At 39.2% G+C, this 18,329-nt stretch overlaps 1 protein-coding gene and 1 long non-coding RNA gene across 22 annotated transcripts in view; both read left to right on the top strand.

Moving 5' to 3' along the window:
* nedd4l (NEDD4 like E3 ubiquitin protein ligase) overlaps positions 1 to 13,465 on the top strand; it is a 41,068-nt gene extending 27,603 nt beyond the window's left edge. For 10 of the 21 annotated variants that reach the window (XM_069513392.1, XM_069513391.1, XM_069513395.1 and 7 more), the window contains 18 exons: positions 65 to 280; positions 2,834 to 3,031; positions 3,592 to 3,669; positions 4,278 to 4,292; positions 5,295 to 5,349; positions 5,980 to 6,038; positions 6,411 to 6,476; positions 6,830 to 7,059; positions 7,830 to 7,951; positions 8,110 to 8,180; positions 8,326 to 8,421; positions 8,554 to 8,627; positions 8,769 to 8,829; positions 9,017 to 9,076; positions 9,475 to 9,582; positions 10,160 to 10,256; positions 11,039 to 11,111; positions 11,531 to 13,465. In XM_069513392.1, the coding sequence (XP_069369493.1) occupies positions 65 to 280; positions 2,834 to 3,031; positions 3,592 to 3,669; positions 4,278 to 4,292; positions 5,295 to 5,349; positions 5,980 to 6,038; positions 6,411 to 6,476; positions 6,830 to 7,059; positions 7,830 to 7,951; positions 8,110 to 8,180; positions 8,326 to 8,421; positions 8,554 to 8,627; positions 8,769 to 8,829; positions 9,017 to 9,076; positions 9,475 to 9,582; positions 10,160 to 10,256; positions 11,039 to 11,111; positions 11,531 to 11,633 (1,782 nt within the window). In that variant the 3' untranslated portion in view covers positions 11,634 to 13,465. The remainder of the gene's footprint in view (positions 1 to 64; positions 281 to 2,833; positions 3,032 to 3,591; positions 3,670 to 4,277; positions 4,293 to 5,294; positions 5,350 to 5,979; positions 6,039 to 6,410; positions 6,477 to 6,829; positions 7,060 to 7,829; positions 7,952 to 8,109; positions 8,181 to 8,325; positions 8,422 to 8,553; positions 8,628 to 8,768; positions 8,830 to 9,016; positions 9,077 to 9,474; positions 9,583 to 10,159; positions 10,257 to 11,038; positions 11,112 to 11,530) is intronic. The other 11 variants (XM_020082129.2, XM_069513396.1, XM_020082131.2 and 8 more) reach the window with 2 other exon arrangements.
* Positions 13,466 to 16,791: 3,326 nt separating this feature from the next.
* LOC138405392 (uncharacterized) lies at positions 16,792 to 18,145 on the top strand. The gene is made up of 2 exons (XR_011239125.1): positions 16,792 to 17,039; positions 17,592 to 18,145. It is a non-coding gene; the product is annotated as an uncharacterized lncRNA (long non-coding RNA).
* Positions 18,146 to 18,329: the final 184 nt, after the last annotated feature.

The raw sequence follows: 18,329 nt of genomic DNA, 5'->3' as shown, positions 1-18,329 counted from the left end.
ACGGCGTAACTTGCCTCATTCCCCAAACTGCCTTTAACCTCAAAAGTGCTATTCTCACTGACAGCTGACTGAAGACGGAGCCAGCACCTCAGCAGCAGCAGAAGCAGCATCATCATCATCTGCAGCAGCATCAGCGTCAGGAGGAGCCTCAGCCCTGCCACCCCCATCCACCCCCTCCTCCTCCTCCTCCAATGCCTCCAACAACCACCTCCATGAACCCCAAGTCCGACGACCTCGTAGCCTCAGCTCCCCTACAGTCACCCTTTCCACCCCCTTAGAGGTGAGAATTAGCCACCTGTACGACCCCACTCCACCATACTCATCTTTTTTCTCCCTTCACTACCTGAGAAGCAATTCTTCTGTTTCTTTCCACACTTTCTTTTTCATGCGATCCTTTTTTGAATTAGCATTTCTGTCCTTTAGTGGGATCATGATCTTCACCAATATCCACCAGCAAATGCCTAATTTCCTCCTAAATATGACACCTAAATCCATCTTTGCTTTCCCTGTGGAAATGTTAATCTCAACATTTAACTGGTCTTTTCTCCTCATCTCTTAATTTTCATATCCTTTTATTTTCTTCATACTGCTCTTTCTTCCATCTTCAGCATATGAGCTGGGGACTGAGCACTAAAGCAGCTCTCCATTACACCATCATTATTTGCACGAAAAGGTCCGACTTTTGCTCGAGCTTTTTTTGATTTGTTTGTTTGATGATGGATTTGTTGTGCACGCTTGGCACAGTCATCATTTCATTCTGCAGTGTAGTGTGTGATGAAGTAATAACACTAACAGGATGAAACTAGTGTGGTAAATCCAAGATGCTTCAGTTACTGCTGAATGAATAATTTAAATTGATCACAGGTCCCAAGTGGTTGGACTTCCTTGGGTTTGCTTTAGTAAATTACACAAAGTCATACTGACCATGGAAACGGAATATAATTTAATCCAGAGGCAGTTTTAATAACACAGCCACAAAAGCAAATAATAAGTCTATCATTCCTGTAGATCTCATGGTTATTTCATCATTAGCAAATATCCTCAAAAGTATTTTATGAGAGAATAAGTGAGCTTTCAATGTTTTATTAAAACACCTCATATACTCTTAAATCTTGTGCCTGCAGCTGTTTAACCCTAGAAACCTCCAGCCTCCAGAAACTGTATTGGAAGCAAGCCGGCATCAGTGGAGCATATTTAGACTGAAGCTGCTGCTTGGACATTCAAAGTTTCGGACTCTGCCCATGTAGTAGTGGTTAATTTAAATGATTGTTTTGATCTAAACATTGTTTAAATACTGCTGGATGTTTGATCACTGATCTTAAATAATCTGATTGCCAATGATCAGTAATTGCTCATGGAGTTCTCTCCACAGTGCGTTTTCCTTGATTCACGTCAAGGTTTCGAATTCAGAACATTCTCATTAAGCCAGTCTCTTACTCATTGATTCAGTGGGTTTGACAATCAAACCAGGTGTAATAAAATAAGGTAACTTAAAGTAGCACATTGTAATGTCAGCATTTTGTTTGGAGCAAACAAGTGGTTTAAAGACTTTTATGCCAAAAAATAAGGTTTTCTGAATCGGATTCTGTTGCACCTATCAGATTTCATGCGTGTATCATAGCTGTGTGTGTGTCTGTATGCAGAACGTGTCGTTAAAACTGCTCTTGTTATCGCAGTTTCAAACAGATGATGGAGACATTTTAGAAAATGTGGGAAACTTTTGATTTACTTCTTTATCCTCTGTGGTCATTAACCCTCTTAACAACCCCACATTAATCATGAACTTTAGAATATGCAGTGTAGCTATAAATACACCACACAAACTTTACTAATTATGATCAACACATTGTACTTAAAAATGGATGGTCTCTGTTTGACCTGCACTTAACTGCATTTTAAGGGCTTCAGTCAGTGATGAAGGTCCTTAGCTACCACCAAGGGAACAGACCTGTGTGTGTGTGTGTGTGTGTGTGTGTGTGTGTGTGTGTGTGTGTGTGTGTGTGTGTGTGTGTGTGTGTGTGTGTGAACAAGACGTTATGAAAAGTAAAAGAAGGTGAAACACTTGGAACAGAATGTTGTAATTACCACTTAAAGAGGAGGTGGAAGGTCTGTGGATTAATTAATGCGGACTTCTCTCTTGTTAAAAATCAGTTCAGTCGGTGTTAATTACCTCTAAAAGAACAATGTGATGTGGAAAGACTCATTATGCTGTTAAATGCTGCTTTACTAGATTTTAAGATGACAGAGATGGAATGGTGAGCTTCCTACAGATACAGTTTATTGAGTTGTGGTGTCATGCTGTAACTTATTTTTCTTTTACCCTTGGCCAAGGTGTCTACCACCAGAAACGTATGAATAAAGAGTTTTGATTGTGCTACAGCAAAGGAGCTCCACTTAAACTTCTTCTTGGACTTTGACACAGTTTGGGAAACAAATGCAATGTGAAAATCTCTAACTGAAGCAGTTATGGTACCATTAAACCTCAAAATCAATATGGAGGGAATCTGTTAAAGCTGACATCTGCAGAACTTATCAAGTGTTGATGCACTCTTCTGGCATTTTGATTGAAAACGTGAAAGGCTGAGCTCCCTGCAAATTTACATGGAACTCAAAATGAATTATCCTCTGTTGTCTAATTTTTAATATTGCTGGTCTTTTTTAATTAAATCTCAGTTTTCTAACTGAATACCAAGGGATCTTTTGGTAGATGAGTTTCTTGCCTAATGATTTATTTCACGCTGTCTGTCATTCATATTCATTCACATCTTCATACTTCTTCTTTATTGTCCAAAGGGAGTGAAAATATAATATTTGTTAATGTTCATGTTTCCAGGGAGCCAACAATATCCAGGTACGGAGGGCCGTAAAGGACACATTCTCCAATCCCCAGTCACCCCAACCATCCCCCTACAGTTCCCCAAAGTCTCAGCACAAGACACAGCAGAGCTTCCTGCCCCCAGGCTGGGAGATGAGGATAGCCCCCAACGGACGGCCTTTCTTCATCGACCACAACAGCAGAGCAACCACCTGGGTGAGCTAACTCACTGTTATAGCGAGTTGGGTGATGGGTGGTTTTTAATAAATATGAATGAAGAGGGCAGAACAGTTTTTCAGCCTATCCTGTATGAATATATATATATATATATATATATATGTGTGTAAAGTTTGCAAAAATTAACGAGTATTGAGTTGGAATTTTAAGGTCAATCCTCTTGAAGTCAATAAACAACAATTTAAATAGAAGATAAATTATAAAACCTTCTTTCATCATGTTTTCTATTTTGCTTTTAATTTGTACTAATTTAAATGAAATAAATATATTATATTGTTCTATTTTTTGTTACTGAATGTGATGGTGAGCATTATTTGACAGTTTGAGCAATCATATAATCTGGGGCAGTGGTTGGTGTTGAGCTCTCTGGATGTTGTAGTGACACCTGGTGGTATAAAAATCAAGTTCACACGCTTTTCAGACAAAGTAAACCTCAAGGAGCTGTTTACCCTGAAACTACTATTAAAAATCTTTATATTTACCATTCAATGAAAAATACTATCTTATTCTTCATGTCATCTTTTTCTTTTGACGACCAGGAGGATCCCAGATTGAAATACCCAGTACATATGAGGAATAAGAATTCAATGGAGCCTGGTGAACTTGGTCCTCTTCCTGTAAGTACAAACACAATTAGACCAGCCTATTTACCCATACACTGATGACAACCATGCAGATCCCTAACTGTGTAGCTTTGTTCTCATAATGTTTAAATACCATGAATATGTAACATGATTCCTTAGATAATATGTGCCATCTGTGACTTTTCAAGTTGCAGTTGTGTTCTTTGCTTACAGTTCAGTTAGCGTCACTCAATTGTATATTTTTTATGTCAAGTAAAAGGAGACACATGATCAGATGTCATTGTTAGATGTCCTTTTTAGACCTGTTAGAAAAAATGGGGGTGGGCAGTGTTAGAACAAGGATGAGAAAGCAGAGTCTGGGGGCTGTGATGATCCATAATTAGGTGGTGAAGTCTGTCACCTGCACTATTATCAATGTGACAAAGATGAGCTCCCAACAGATGGGCTCAAACGTTACCACAGCTAGATGTTGAATAATGAACACTTCATGGGTTTCTACATCTCACAGGCTTGTGTGGTGTGTGCATGTGTGTGTTCTCTCTCTCTTCTCTTTCCCTCCTTCTCTTTCTCTTTCCACTCCGTTCTGGTGGATCTAATGTATGCTACTACTTCTTCTACACCTGGCCATGTCTGTTTGGCAGAACCTACCAGAGGAGGTTGGTTGGTGCCTCCCTCCCTCTGCCTGCCTTCTTACCTGTCTGGTCTGGTCCGGTCTGGTCAAATGCCTGCAGACAGCCTTGCACTTTTATTTTATTTTGTTTTTCTCCTCTCTCTTTCTCTCTTTTCTCTTTTTCTCTCATGACCGGCATGGATGGACTGTACCTCTCCCTTCCTTTTTCATCAATATATTACCTCATCTCTCTGTGCTCCCTCCCTGCATCACCACCACCCTCCCTTCTGTTTGGAGCACCCCATCGTTCTCCATCCTTGTGTACTCTTATCCGTGTATGAGACAAAGATAGATTTGTTGAAAAAAATTGGATAAAAAAGCTAATTAACAATGAGGGATTAAAGGAGGAAAACATGGCTGCAGAGGGAGGGTTGGATGGTTTAAGAGAAAACAAAACAAGCTGTACATTAGAAGAAGAAACTCGCTGTTTCCTGCATGTGTTATCCTCTGGTGTCCAATTAGGAAGTTGCTGATTATTTAGAACCACACATATTAGTGTATACATATTGTATGTACACTGTGTTTGACAGATTTGTCAGACTCGCCCTTTTTTCCCCCACCCTTGACTTTCAATCCGCAGAAATTCTTTTATTGCCTGACTGCTGTTGCCGCGTGTGTGTGCGTGTGTGTGGCCTGTGGCACTGTACTGAGTAGTCACCTTGTCAGTGGTGGTGTACTGATTTTGACTGGTAGTGGTGGTCTTTAAACTAAATGTTGTGGTCGTATCCCTGCCTTGCTGCTGCCTCAGACCTGACTCAAATAGGAGAGAAAATCCCTTCAGTTCCTTTGGTGGGTGGTTGATTGAGCTTGTCTCGCCCACGCTGCCAAGCTGTCATTGTTCAGTCAAGTTCAATCAAACGTGAATTTTACAAAACAAAAGGAAAAAAACGTCGATGGATTTAAATTACTATTTGAGCATGGCCTGTTTAATAATGCTGTGTCATGATGACTTATTTTCCTCACTCTTCCTCATGTTTCTTGTTTTCAGCCTGGGTGGGAAGAGAGAGTTCACTCAGACGGACGCACTTTCTACATTGACCACAGTAAGAAAACTTCAATTATTACTACTTTTGACCGGAAGTTCTGGGCAACTTTTCCTGCCAGATGTTTGTACCAATTTTAAAACTTATTTTTACAGTTTAGTCTATAAAACACCAGTATATAGTGCACTACTGTATAAATAATCATTTCCCAGAGCACGTGCTGAAGAGTTGTTTGTTCAACTCAAAGTACAAAACCTGTATGTATTTACTTTATAACTAGAATGCTGCGCCAGAGTCCAATTAAAACAAAGAGTTTATTAACAAAACAAGGAATAAACAAATGTTAAATTAATCTGTTGAAGTGTGAAGGCCTGGCCAAAGAGAACAGAAGATCTGGACAAAGCAAGCAATGGACTGTTTGATCCAGATACTCCCCCCATCTACCTAAGTAACAATATCTAAATAACACAAAACCTGAAATGAGAAATTTCCAGACTAAAAAGGAAACAAACAATAAATCCACAGTGACACAGACTGTTGGCACGACAGAGAGTGAGCGCCTCTCCAGCTCCATGTAATCACACTCATCACTGAGAGGAGAAAGTGTGAGGAAAGGAGGAGGAGAAAAGAGACAGAAGGGGGGAGCTCATAACAATGCCTCAAATGTTTATTTGTGTTTTGTTCAACCAGATACGAAGAACACGCAGTGGGAGGACCCTCGACTGCAGAGTCCAGCTATCACAGGACCTGTGAGTAGTTTCCTCCTACTCGTTCAGAGTCTCTGCCACAACAGTGTCGCTACATGGAATCAACAACCTCTCCTCTTAACACTGTAGCTCTATGTCACACGCCTGTCATCAGCCTCAGTGTGTCTCAGAGAAAAATCACTTTGTTGCTGCGGTTGTCACTTGACATGCCATCACCTTCTTGCTTATCTGTGTACCACTACAGATACTGTCCTCCCTCACTCCCAACCTCCCTCCCCTGGTTACTCCCTATGTAGTCCAGTCCAGTGTTCCTCTTAAAGCATTTACATCACAAGCTGATCCCTTATGAGTATATTGATCTTTATTTGACTTTTACCACTCCTTGACTTTTTGTGATTTTTGTTGTCCATGCAGGCTGTTCCCTACTCCAGAGAGTTCAAGCAGAAATACGACTACTTCCGGAAGAAACTGAAGAAACCTGTAAGAAGTGATTTTTTTTAAATACACATCTTCACGTCCTGTGTTTATCGATTGGCTGTGGTTTAGAAGGTAGAGCTGGTTGTTCATTAGGTCGATAAGACTGAAAAAGTACTACATAAATGTTGTGACCATTTAACTATAATAATAATAATATAATTATATTCAGACTCCTGAGTGAGTGAAGTCAATCAGCAACTTAAGCAGCAGTTACATTTTATTACAATCTAATGGTTGGCTTTGTATAAAGGTCATGTACTTCCACTTACTTAAACACAATGTAATATCTTTCTATTTCATTTGTATTCACTACTTGTATTTGCGTTAAAGTGAGTTATGTGTGTCATTCGTTCTAGGCTGACATCCCCAACCGATTCGAGATGAAACTGCACAGGAACAACATCTTCGAAGAGTCGTACCGTCGCATCATGTCCCTGAAGAGGCCGGATGTTCTGAAGGCACGGCTGTGGATTGAGTTCGAGTCAGAGAAAGGGTTGGACTACGGCGGCGTGGCCAGAGAGTGGTTCTTCCTCTTATCTAAGGAGATGTTCAATCCTTACTACGGCCTGTTTGAATACTCTGCCACGTAAGTCTCCCCGCTTAGTTTAGGTTTACGGAGCTGCTTCTGACTGAGGAAATGTTCGAGCCAATTTACAGGAAATGAAACAGGACATAGTGTTGAGCAAAGCAGATGTTCTAAAGGAACCCTGCTATATTTTTGCGTTAATGGAAAAATTCTTCTCTTCCTATTCCACTAAGGTGGAGTAAGATGTAGGGAGTGTTGTATTGGTCCCCTATGAGACTTAAAGTTTCCTTCCACTTTGATTACCTTTCCTGTCATTCATAAAGCCATCCTGGAACAAATGTTTCCCACATACAGTGGTAGTTGTTGTGCGGTCTGCTGCTTTTGTTGGCTCTGACTGTACTTATCCTGCTATTAAAAAAAGGCTTAAAATAAATCACCAGAATTTGCAGGAGGAAAGGCAAACTCAATGAGAGGTCCAGGTATCCAGTGACATGGTACGAATCACTGTGGATATCAAGTACAAGATATCAGTACTCAAGTACTGAAATGTCATGAAAGCAACTTTTATCAACACTAGATTAAATCAGTGAGGTAAATAATCCTTGTTTCTTTCAAATGAAGTGCTAAATGTTGTTCATTTATCAATTTTCATATCTTATAGCTGTATTTAACACATTTCATTTCAGTGGAAATCTTATATTTATTCACCTTTTTAATGTTTCTAAAACCAAATGGACAAATAGCAATACACATGTTAGTAGCCTACTGCTGACTGCTCTAAGCGTCAATAACTAATCTGAAACTTGTTTTCCTCCTCTGTGTCTGTCCAGGGACAACTACACTCTTCAAATTAACCCCAACTCTGGCTTGTGCAACGAGGATCATCTCTCCTACTTCAAGTTTATCGGACGTGTGGCAGGAATGGCTGTGTTTCATGGAAAACTACTAGATGGTAAACTGCTTGTCTCTGGTTTCTCTTGTGTTATTATGTTGGTGTATGTTCAGCTTCCTCATGTGTGAGGACTCGAACACACCTTCTTTTATTGGTGTTTTTAAGTCATTACTTCTACACAGACCATTACAGCGCTGTGTTGCCTTCTTGTTTCCCAGGTTTTTTCATCCGACCATTTTACAAGATGATGCTGGGAAAACAGATCTCTCTCAAAGACATGGAGTCTGTGGTAAGGTCTCATTGTTACTAGAGTATATACTCAGTGAACATACCTTTCATTTATTAGTTCCACATTCACGACACCCTACAACCTTGCAATTAAAAAACTATTAAAAAGTGTTTCTTATTTATATGGATGGTTATCTGCCTTGCAGGACAGTGAATACTACAACTCTCTGAAGTGGATTCTGGAGAATGATCCCACTGAGCTGGACCTGAGGTTTTGTATTGATGAAGACAACTTTGGACAGGTGAGCCAACCTAAAATCAAACTCTTAGTCAAAGTTAAAATTCCCAAATTCATTTTTTATTTTAGTAAATTTATAAAGTTGATATCTCGAGTCACCTGTCCTATATTTTCATTGTACTTTTGTCTTTTTCAGACCTACCAGGTCGACCTGAAGCCCAGCGGCTCAGACATGGTCGTCACCAATGACAACAAAAAGGAATACATAGAGTAAGACAAGATTTTTTATGAATAGACGTCGACATTAATAATGATAATAATTAAAAATGATATTCAAATGGTAAAGTTTTTCATTAACATCTCATAATGTGATGTTAATGATAATCACATCACAATCATTTTCTCCACTAGCCTGGTCATCCAGTGGAGGTTTGTCAACCGGGTCCAGAAGCAGATGAATGCTTTCCTTGAGGTATTTACATGCATTAACACTTTTACCATGAGGGGGCAGTGTGAGCACAGACTTTCTGTATTCAGCCTATGCATCTAAACCCAGCAAGGAAAATCCTCTAAACTCAGACAACTTGAATGTTTTATATATTTAGCTTGAATTGTACGTGAATAGAATTGTTGTAATTTGTTTTTTGTTTAATTTCCAGGGATTCACTGAGCTCATCCTAATAGATCTGATCAAGATCTTTGATGAAAACGAACTGGAGGTATGGATACCTGGCTAGCAGAGTTTAAATAAGTCAATTATTCAATTAATCGATCAACTTTTGATTGATTTTCTGTGATTGTAAACAGAGGGTCTTTTGGTTTTCAACTGTCGATCAAACAAACCTCACATTTAAAGATGCAACCTTAGACTCAAAAAAAGGGAAACTGAGATAAATATAAATATTAAAAATTTTCTGATGGTTTATTTACTATTCCCTTTTATAATAGAATAATTTGCACAACCATTAAACTATAGTTAAAACTAATTGACTAAACAATCAGTTGCAGTTGTAAGTAGCATTTTACTGGAATATATACTTTTCACGATAGTTGTGTCTGAGAAGAGAAATGACTGGATGTAAAGGTTTTTCCCCTTCCTCCTCTCCTGTCTGTGTAGCTGCTCATGTGTGGTCTGGGTGATGTCGACGTCAATGACTGGAGACAACACACTGTTTACAAGAACGGATACTGTCCCAACCATCCTGTTATACAGTGGTTCTGGAAGGTATGTGGGTTAGACACACACACACACACACAGACACACACACACACACACTGGTGAATACATGCTATAAAAACAAACATGCACTGTCTAAATCATTAGCCACATGTTGCTAAGTATCAGTCATGGACGCTGGTTCTTTCACAATAAAAGCTGGTTCCAGTCATTTCCCCGACCTGCGGCAGGTTTGCTGGCCTCGCTTTTGAAGATCAAAGTCTGTTTGGATGAACAGACATGTTTGCTCTGATGAAAGAGTCTGAAGTAGTAGCCTCAACACACACACACACACACACACACACACACACATAATTTGTGTATGTAAATACCCTTACACACGCACAGAGACAACAGTGTCATGTCATCTGATTAAGTTAACCGGAAAAGTGCACACACACACACATACACACACACACACGCACACACAAAGGTTTCATTGCAAAACCCTTCTTGCTTTATGTGATTTCATAATTCTTTCTGTGATGTATGACTTTTAACTTTTTTCGGTGGAGATTTATAGTGGATTAAAAAAAAATGTGTGTAGAAACTCTGACTCTGATGTTTATATTTGCTTGTTAATCAGGTCGTTCTGTTGATGGATGCTGAGAAGAGAATCCGGCTCCTCCAGTTTGTGACGGGAACATCTCGAGTACCAATGAACGGCTTTGCCGAGCTTTATGGTACGTGAAGTTCAAGTTTCCTGTATTTCATGCTGGTACCAAGTAGTTTAACAGTACCAGCTACTAACACAGACACAAAAATGATGTCGGCATTGCTGCAGTTCCTAGTACTGAATCACAATCATTGTACACATACAGATAATGGCAAGCAGATGAATAATGACTTGTATAATGACTAATAACTAACTTTAACTAACTTTAAGAACTGTTACACCTTTTATAAAACACTATTATATGTTTGGCTCAAAACCTTTATCATTATAAGATGTAAAAAACTGTGCAGAAGGTTTAGACACTGACTGTGAAGTAAAAGTAAAGATTAAACCATTAAGTAGTTTTTATTTATCAATTATTTTCCTACAAAATACTTTAAACAGAAAAAAATATAAAGTCAAATTTGGTTTGACCTTTTTTTTAAAATTAGCACAGAGGCCACAGCATGTGTTGCAGGACTCACTGAAGATACTAATGTTCTTTCTGACTATGGTCGTATGTTGCTGCAGAATGAATGTGGGAACGATCAGACCATACCTTAAATTATGGTACTGCATGTATCAAGAATCTCTGAATATCTACACGTCTAAAATGCAGAATATCTCTGCACATTAATTTTCATACTTCTGAATTAGGCATGAAGTTTAAAATACTTAAATGACAAAAAAATAGGAACCAAGTACATCTTTCTGTTTCAGTCATTTCTTCAGAGGTTACGTTTGGCTCTATTAAAAGTGTTTCTGCATCATGTCAACATTGTTGTTATAATTATAATTTCTCACTGCCAGGTTCTAATGGTCCTCAGCTGTTCACCATTGAGCAGTGGGGAACACCAGATAAGTTGCCAAGAGCTCACACATGGTATGTCACTACGCGCACACACACACACACAAAGAGAGAGAGAGAAAAACAACTGTTAGACAAGTTAACAGCCATCCCAGTGGCTTTCCATCATTGGTTTCTTAATGTGTTGGCATTCTAGCCTTTGCTTATCATCGCTAGAAATAGAAAACAGCTGAGGCTGACTATTATGTATGAAATATTATTATTATTGGAGTTATTTTGACATAACTTAAGAGCTGTACAGGAAAGCTGGACTTATAAAATAAACACTTATTTAAACTTTATGGACGAGTTTTAATATAAATTTCGACAAGGACGTCTGCTATTGTATAAATAACGTGCATGTGGAGAGCCATTTGTAGAGTAGTTTTATTTAGAAATAGAATAACACGTGTTAACTTAAGTCAAATTCATCAATTAACTGTTTTCCATCTCAGTTTCAACCGCTTGGATCTGCCAACCTACGAGTCCTTTGAGGACCTGAGAGAGAAACTCCTCATGGCCGTGGAAAACGCGCAGGGCTTCGAGGGAGTCGACTAAACCTGACTGAACTCAACCAACCATCATTTCTAAGAAATTAAAACAAGACAAAAAGCCACAGGGATGCCAAACCAGCCGCTGTAGCAGTTCTGTGCAAGCATGTTGAACTGTAACGCCCGACTGTGAGCCACTACCACAGCACAGCGGTTTGAGACTGTACAGCAACTTGTCGAGCCACTATGCCTACGTCTTTATATCTTTTCAGTGTGGGTTCATTCTGTAAAGGTGCTGGAGGGGAAGAGCGGGAGCGTTGAGCACTGACGAATGCTGAAACCTGTTTTCATCCGCAAGGCATGAGCGACGAATGACGAGATCCAGCCTCTGATCTGCCGTGTCCCTCCCCTCTACCCTCATTCTGTGAAAATCTACAGTGCTGGAAAACACTAATGCATTTCAATAGCTCCTTTACGTACACTATAGCACAGTATTCGAGCAGCCTTCAGCGGGAGGCTCTTAGCATGGCCTTAATCTGGCTCCTACATGCACTATTTCTCTACGAAACTGCAATGGCACTATGATCACTACTCTGTCAAATCCTTAGACCAACACCAGACTAACCTTAGGAATGCTAGCCAATCACATTACAGGAAATCGACCACACCCCCTCTCCGTAGAGCCGCATTTATGTTGTTGGATCAGAAATTGCCGCCGCAGCCTTTTTGTAGAATCACTTTCTTTTCTTTTCTTTTCTTTTCTTCTTTTAAGGCACCGGTAAGGATTTCTGAGTTGGGGGATGACATAATCCTCAAAGATAATTTTAATAGTTCTCGTCATCATCTTTTTTTAAAATCATTGTTATAATTCTTACAGGAAAATACACTCACCGTATTTGTACCGATGAACAATGTTGTTTACGATTTTGAGAATTCTATATGACATGGTGTGTAACGTGTAAATCTGGCTCGTCTGGGGAATGATTAAATCCATATCACTTGTAACGGTGATTGCAAATGTGTTGAATACAATGGTTTTTAATTGTAGTGCTATGAAAGCAGCATGAAATTGTATCTTGTGTTTGCTCGGACTACATCGTAATTTGAACGTGTAATCGGTCGGGAGGGGAGAACTAAAACAAGGGGGCGTAGTTTCTCTGAGACGTCATGATTATATTTATATTCTCATGCCTGTTGCTGTTCAAAATGCTGTAAATTGTTCTTGGAAGAAAAAAACATTTTAAGTTCTTTTCATGATATATAAATATATGTATTACATTTAACAGAAGTATTACTGATCAACAACTCTAAAATGAAGCTGTGTGTTTGAGCGCGGGTGTCTGAGAGAAAAGCTGTGATTGCCACTGAATATAAAGCAGCACGTTTCTTACAAAGAAAAAAACAAGTTTCTTTTCTTTTTATGTTTTTGTTCCTCTCTCCTTTTTCTAACACCATTGAACCTAAAGGGCACTTTATAGATCACTCTGAGGTCATGTCGCCTGTCGTGTGTCTCGTCATTAACTTGAATGTGATTCTTTTTGTTTTCCATTCAGAGCACGTTCCTGGTGCAATATAAATAGTCTGTAAATCTGGGCTGCTGCTAAGGTAGGAAAATTTGTCGGGAGTGAAGAGTCTTCACGTCCTTTCGTATTCTCTATTTTATCTCTTCTTCTTTTCCCTCTACCTTTCCCTCCTTTGTGTTTCCTCCCTCCTGCCTGTGATCCCACCTCTCAAACTGACTCTGTAAAGATTACTCCTATTTTTTTTAAGTGGGTTTTCCTTTTTTTTCTTTTTTATAAATGACACAAAAAATATCACTTTTGTTGAAGATTCCACCACTTTCTGCAAGTCTTTGTGGTTCATTTAACTTCAGTCAAATAAAATGAAAATTCTCTGAAAGTTGCTGGAGACTGAACTTTTTGTTTCACTCATGAGAAGTAGAAAGACAATTATAAGACACACGAAAACATGCCAACTATAAAGAAGACGATTGGTAAGCAGTTAGTTTATAAGCACATTACTTGTTTTCAAAATTCAAATTTTATTTATTCTATATTGAAGTTTTCTCATTAATATTTAGAAGTCATTAAAATGTATAAATATTAATTAAATCCACTATTGCCCCATTGTTTTTTTCCATAATTGAACGATTTTTTACATTTACTTATCTGATATATTTGAGTACAACTTTGTGTTTAGGTGGACTTACACTTGACTTATTTTAGGAAAAAAACATCAGTATATACAAACATTTTAATGTAGCTCCATGATAACATACAGGACTTCTTAGAGAAAGTCTTTTCAGCATCATTATCTTTATTAAAATAATATAAATTATTATTATGTCATACGTTTTTATTATCATTATTATTAACAATAACTTTCATTGTAGAGCAATTTTCAACACACAGTACAAAATGCTGCACAAGACTAATGGTCAAAAGAAAGTAGCCTATTAATAATAATTATAATAATGATATAGAGATAAGAAACAAAATAGCCTGGTACCCCATTATTAAACACTATAATATAAAGGGGCTGTTCTGTGCGGTGGACTCTCTACGTGGCACTAAGGTTACGTTTGCCTGTTTCACTTGTTGTCACAAAGACTTCACCTAATCTGCCTCTTATTACCACAACTGTCCTCTGTGCCTCACATGGTGCTGTCATGATTTCTCACTTAGAAGTTACTGAAATGGCAGAATAACCCTTTAACTGTTTGAATAGCTATATGTTAGAACATATTTTTACTTGTCACAACAAATTTCTTTCCCTGGACGTCACAAATATTTTCAAAAGGCTGTTTCCTCACATAGACGCTGCTGCTGCTGCTGAGGGTGAATGTTTTCTTTCATTCAAATTAAAGATGGAATTCTGTCATCCAGCCAATCACAGTGCAATGTCACAAGTACACCTGGTGTTCACCTTTTAGAGAAGAAGTCTTAAAACAGAAAATGAACCAGGTTTACCCTCCTCTCACTTTCTTGTTTCATGTCTCTGTGGGTCTGTGTGTGGTATTTGCACATATTGTGGTGAAAGGACCTCAGTTCATTCACACAGGCAATCTAGGAGTTATCAGCTCCAAGGACGAGCAAATAAAAGCCACCCTGCCAGCCCGGGGACATTTTATCAAGACCTCCTATCCTCCATCTGGCCACAAACAAGCCAACAGCCAACTCTTCTTTAGATCCACCTTCTAAAACATTCCACCTGCCTGGAAAAAAAAAAAAGAAGATATGTCACAAAGTGCAACTGTTGTTTCATCTGCATGATGTGGACTAAAATCTTAACGTCAGTATCAATAGAGCGAAGTTCAAAACCATCGCTTTGGTTTGCAGAAAAAGACGAGGGTGCTCTAGTAAAGGTGAGGCCTCACACGGTCTCTCACAGGCGTCTGTGATACGTCAGCGCTCTGACCTTCACCAGACCCTGATGGGATGCTGGACTTAAAGGTTTAGGTGAAAGGGAACTATTGGCAGAAATTTAATGAAGAATAATCTTGATGATGTTTTCACTAGTTTGTCTCATCTCAATTGTATGAATTGTAGTTTTCTTTACCCCAGAAAAGGCCCTTTATATTTAAATACCACAGGTTCTTTTGGAAGGAGAGGGTGAGGTGAGGGGTGTTCAGCTGCAACATGCATTTTCAACACTAGATATCACAAAATTCTACACACTGTACCTTTAAAGAAAGATAACTGCAAGTTACATATTCTAAAATGAAATAATGTGACATTCTCCCAATGCTACATCTTATCTGGACAAAACTGAAATATATTTGATTTAAAAAATAAATAAACTCAACAATATTCCCAGAGAATTTAAAAATAATATTAACTTAACTTTCCTAGCAAAGCCCTGAATGCAAAAAGCCACAAAATGATTGTTAAAGCCTGAATCCAATGACCAGGACCCCAAGTTCCACTGCTTATTACTCCAGTAGTTCTTATTTCAACATTTTCAACCCTAGGGAGCAGCAAATAACTTCACTTCAAGTAGAACGACACTCAGTGGAGCGAGTACCTCCACCAAGGCCCAACAGTCAGGATGAACCTCAGTATGAAATTCACTGGATCCACATTTTCATTGGGATCTGCACTTAATTGCACACACTCATAGATACCAGTCCCCTACATGCCTCATCGAGATCCATGACAAATCAATGAAACCCCCAATCTCCATTAATGTTAAAGAGAGTGAAAAACAAATCCTGGATCTACCCCCTGATCTGGATCAACACCAACAGTTACTGGAAGTAACTATAAATGTTTCGAAACCAGTTTTCCCCACAGCCATTAGCACCCTGAGCTCTTTGCAACAATCATGAACATGCAATTGAAATACTGGCTATGGATATATATGCAGTATTTTCACTGTGTAGTGTTACGTGTGTTTACAATTCACTCTACTGTTCATGTACAGCGGTGTTTAATGTAAAGGATCTTGTGTGATGGGTCCTATTGAGTTTCAGAAGGTGAAAACTGAGCAGTGCGACACCAAACGACCTCCAGTTAAAGGGATGCTATTTCACAATCTGCCCTTTAGTTGACAGCTTTTATTATGAAACTTATCCTCAGGAACACGGACCCACGTATAGAGCCTCTATAGAGTTTCTACACATCCACAAATGAGCAATGTGTTTTAAATATAGTGAAGAACAGGGATTGAATTTTGTTTTCCTTTCACATTTTTTGCTTTCAGATAAATACAGTGAGGGTTATGAATTTATGGAATCAATGTTCATGATGTGGCTTTAAATTTTCCATCCACTCCTCTGCCAGGATCCATCACCTTCAGCTCACAGTGATACGTTTACATTCAGCAATAGTCAGGCTATTGACCTTATTCTGGAGAAGACATTATTTCAGTTTTGACATTTACATAAAATAGATTTTATAGATCATAGTCTGAGAATGACGTTGAAAGCCGTAAATCTTGATGTTGCAAAATGCTGTGACAACTTTTGGGTCACACTGTCAACCGGCCCACATATAATGAGGAACGATGGCACACGGGCCGTCCGTTCTTGTTTCAGTGAAACTCTGGTATTAAGGCCCTGATGTTGCCTCACCAATTTTTCAGTGCCCCCCTCCCTTCTCCTCCTCCTTCACCTCCTCACCCTCTCTATCTCTACCTCTGGTCAGGGTCGATCAATACTTCCCCCGTAGCTTATCACTAATGTGGAACTGGCTGTTTGTCCAAACCCCGCTCTGTCTACATAAAGACATGGGACGAGGACGCCACCAAACACAAATGCATCACGGATCACCTCGTGAACCTGCAGCTGCGGGCGGACTACTGGACTTTTACACCGTTGGGCACACAAAGGCCCGGGACACAGAGACGTGACTTGTATTGGTGCGAGAGGGAGAGAGCAGAGAAAAGAAAAGAGCTGGGAGAAGCAGGAGCAGGAGGCCAACTGATAGGTTCGAATGACTGAGCATGGAAAGAGGATCCACTTTAGAAACCTAAGGTAAGTTAGTTGTTGCCCTGCAACTAGTCTGGATCCACCAGAAGTGTTTGTCACTCACACTTTTATTTGAAAAGTTTAGGGTTATGTCTTCTGACAAATTTAAAAGCTAGAAAGTCTCTTTTTCAATTTTCATCTCCGAAACTTAATGAGATGAGTTAAAAGCGTGAATCAACATAGATAGCATTAAAGTTTATATGACAAATGGTGTTTATTAACCATTTTACAATCATTTAAGATTGTTAGTCATGTTGGGAAAAGGTTCACACAGATGTCTTCTTCATGCTTTCTCATGCATGTGCACACAGCTGCAGTCATCCCCACCAAAAACACACGTGACTGGACTTTGGACACTTTGGATAAGCCTTGATTATTTACTTTCCATATTTGTTTTTGAGTATTCTTCAAGTTTAAACGTCCACATGGCTAAATAAAACATAGATCACAGCTTATATGTGTTTTTCACTGAATCATACACAAGATTCTTTTTTACTTCGCTCCATTGCTCTGTACTGATTCCTCTCATCAACAAACTTTTTCCCCTCGTTTCACCAGGTCGTCCCAGCCACAAGCTGCTGCTGTGTCTCCAAAGCAAACGTTCTCCTCCAGAGCTGTGGAGTGTGACAATGGTGTTTGTGTCCTGTCTATCAAACGCCATTATCACACTATATAGCTACAGTGTGAAAAGGACCTCAGTGAGTTTCGACGTTTCCTGTGCAAACTTTATTCAAACATGTTGCAGATTTAAAACAGCCTCCGAAGCTGCGAAGCATGTAAACATGTGTCATATGGCAGCTATAGCGTGGGACACGTTACACCGAGGTGAAAATAGAGTAGTGTTGATAGGCCATGCATGATCTTGAGCCTCTGAGTGTGACCTACTTTCTGTTTTAGTGTTTTAGGTGCTAATTTGCTGACAAAGATGGAAAACTGCAGATGTCCCATTTGTTTTCATGCATCCTGACGTTTCATTCGCTGGTCCTGGTTCCAGCTTTTACGACATGTAAACAGGTCGATAGAATTTTTGTAAATCTGTATTTTCATGATTGCACAATTATTCTCATGCATGCATATGTTGTAAATAAACGCAGTGTCTTTTGCTATAGTGAGTTTAGTGAATTTCTGCCTGTCTGCCATAAAACAGCACTTTGTTTGAATGTTTTATAAACTCCTTAACCCCGGCCCAGTGCAGACACACTGTCCAGGTCATGTCGCAACACTGCGCCCACCCTCAGAACCTGCACACCACTGGTCCCATTATAGAAAAAGTGAAATAACAAAGAATCCACAAAG

This window comes from Paralichthys olivaceus, chromosome 18 (genome assembly GCF_024713975.1).
Source record: "Paralichthys olivaceus isolate ysfri-2021 chromosome 18, ASM2471397v2, whole genome shotgun sequence".
NCBI lineage: Eukaryota > Metazoa > Chordata > Actinopteri > Pleuronectiformes > Paralichthyidae > Paralichthys > Paralichthys olivaceus.
This window is presented reverse-complemented; position numbering and strand designations above follow the sequence as displayed.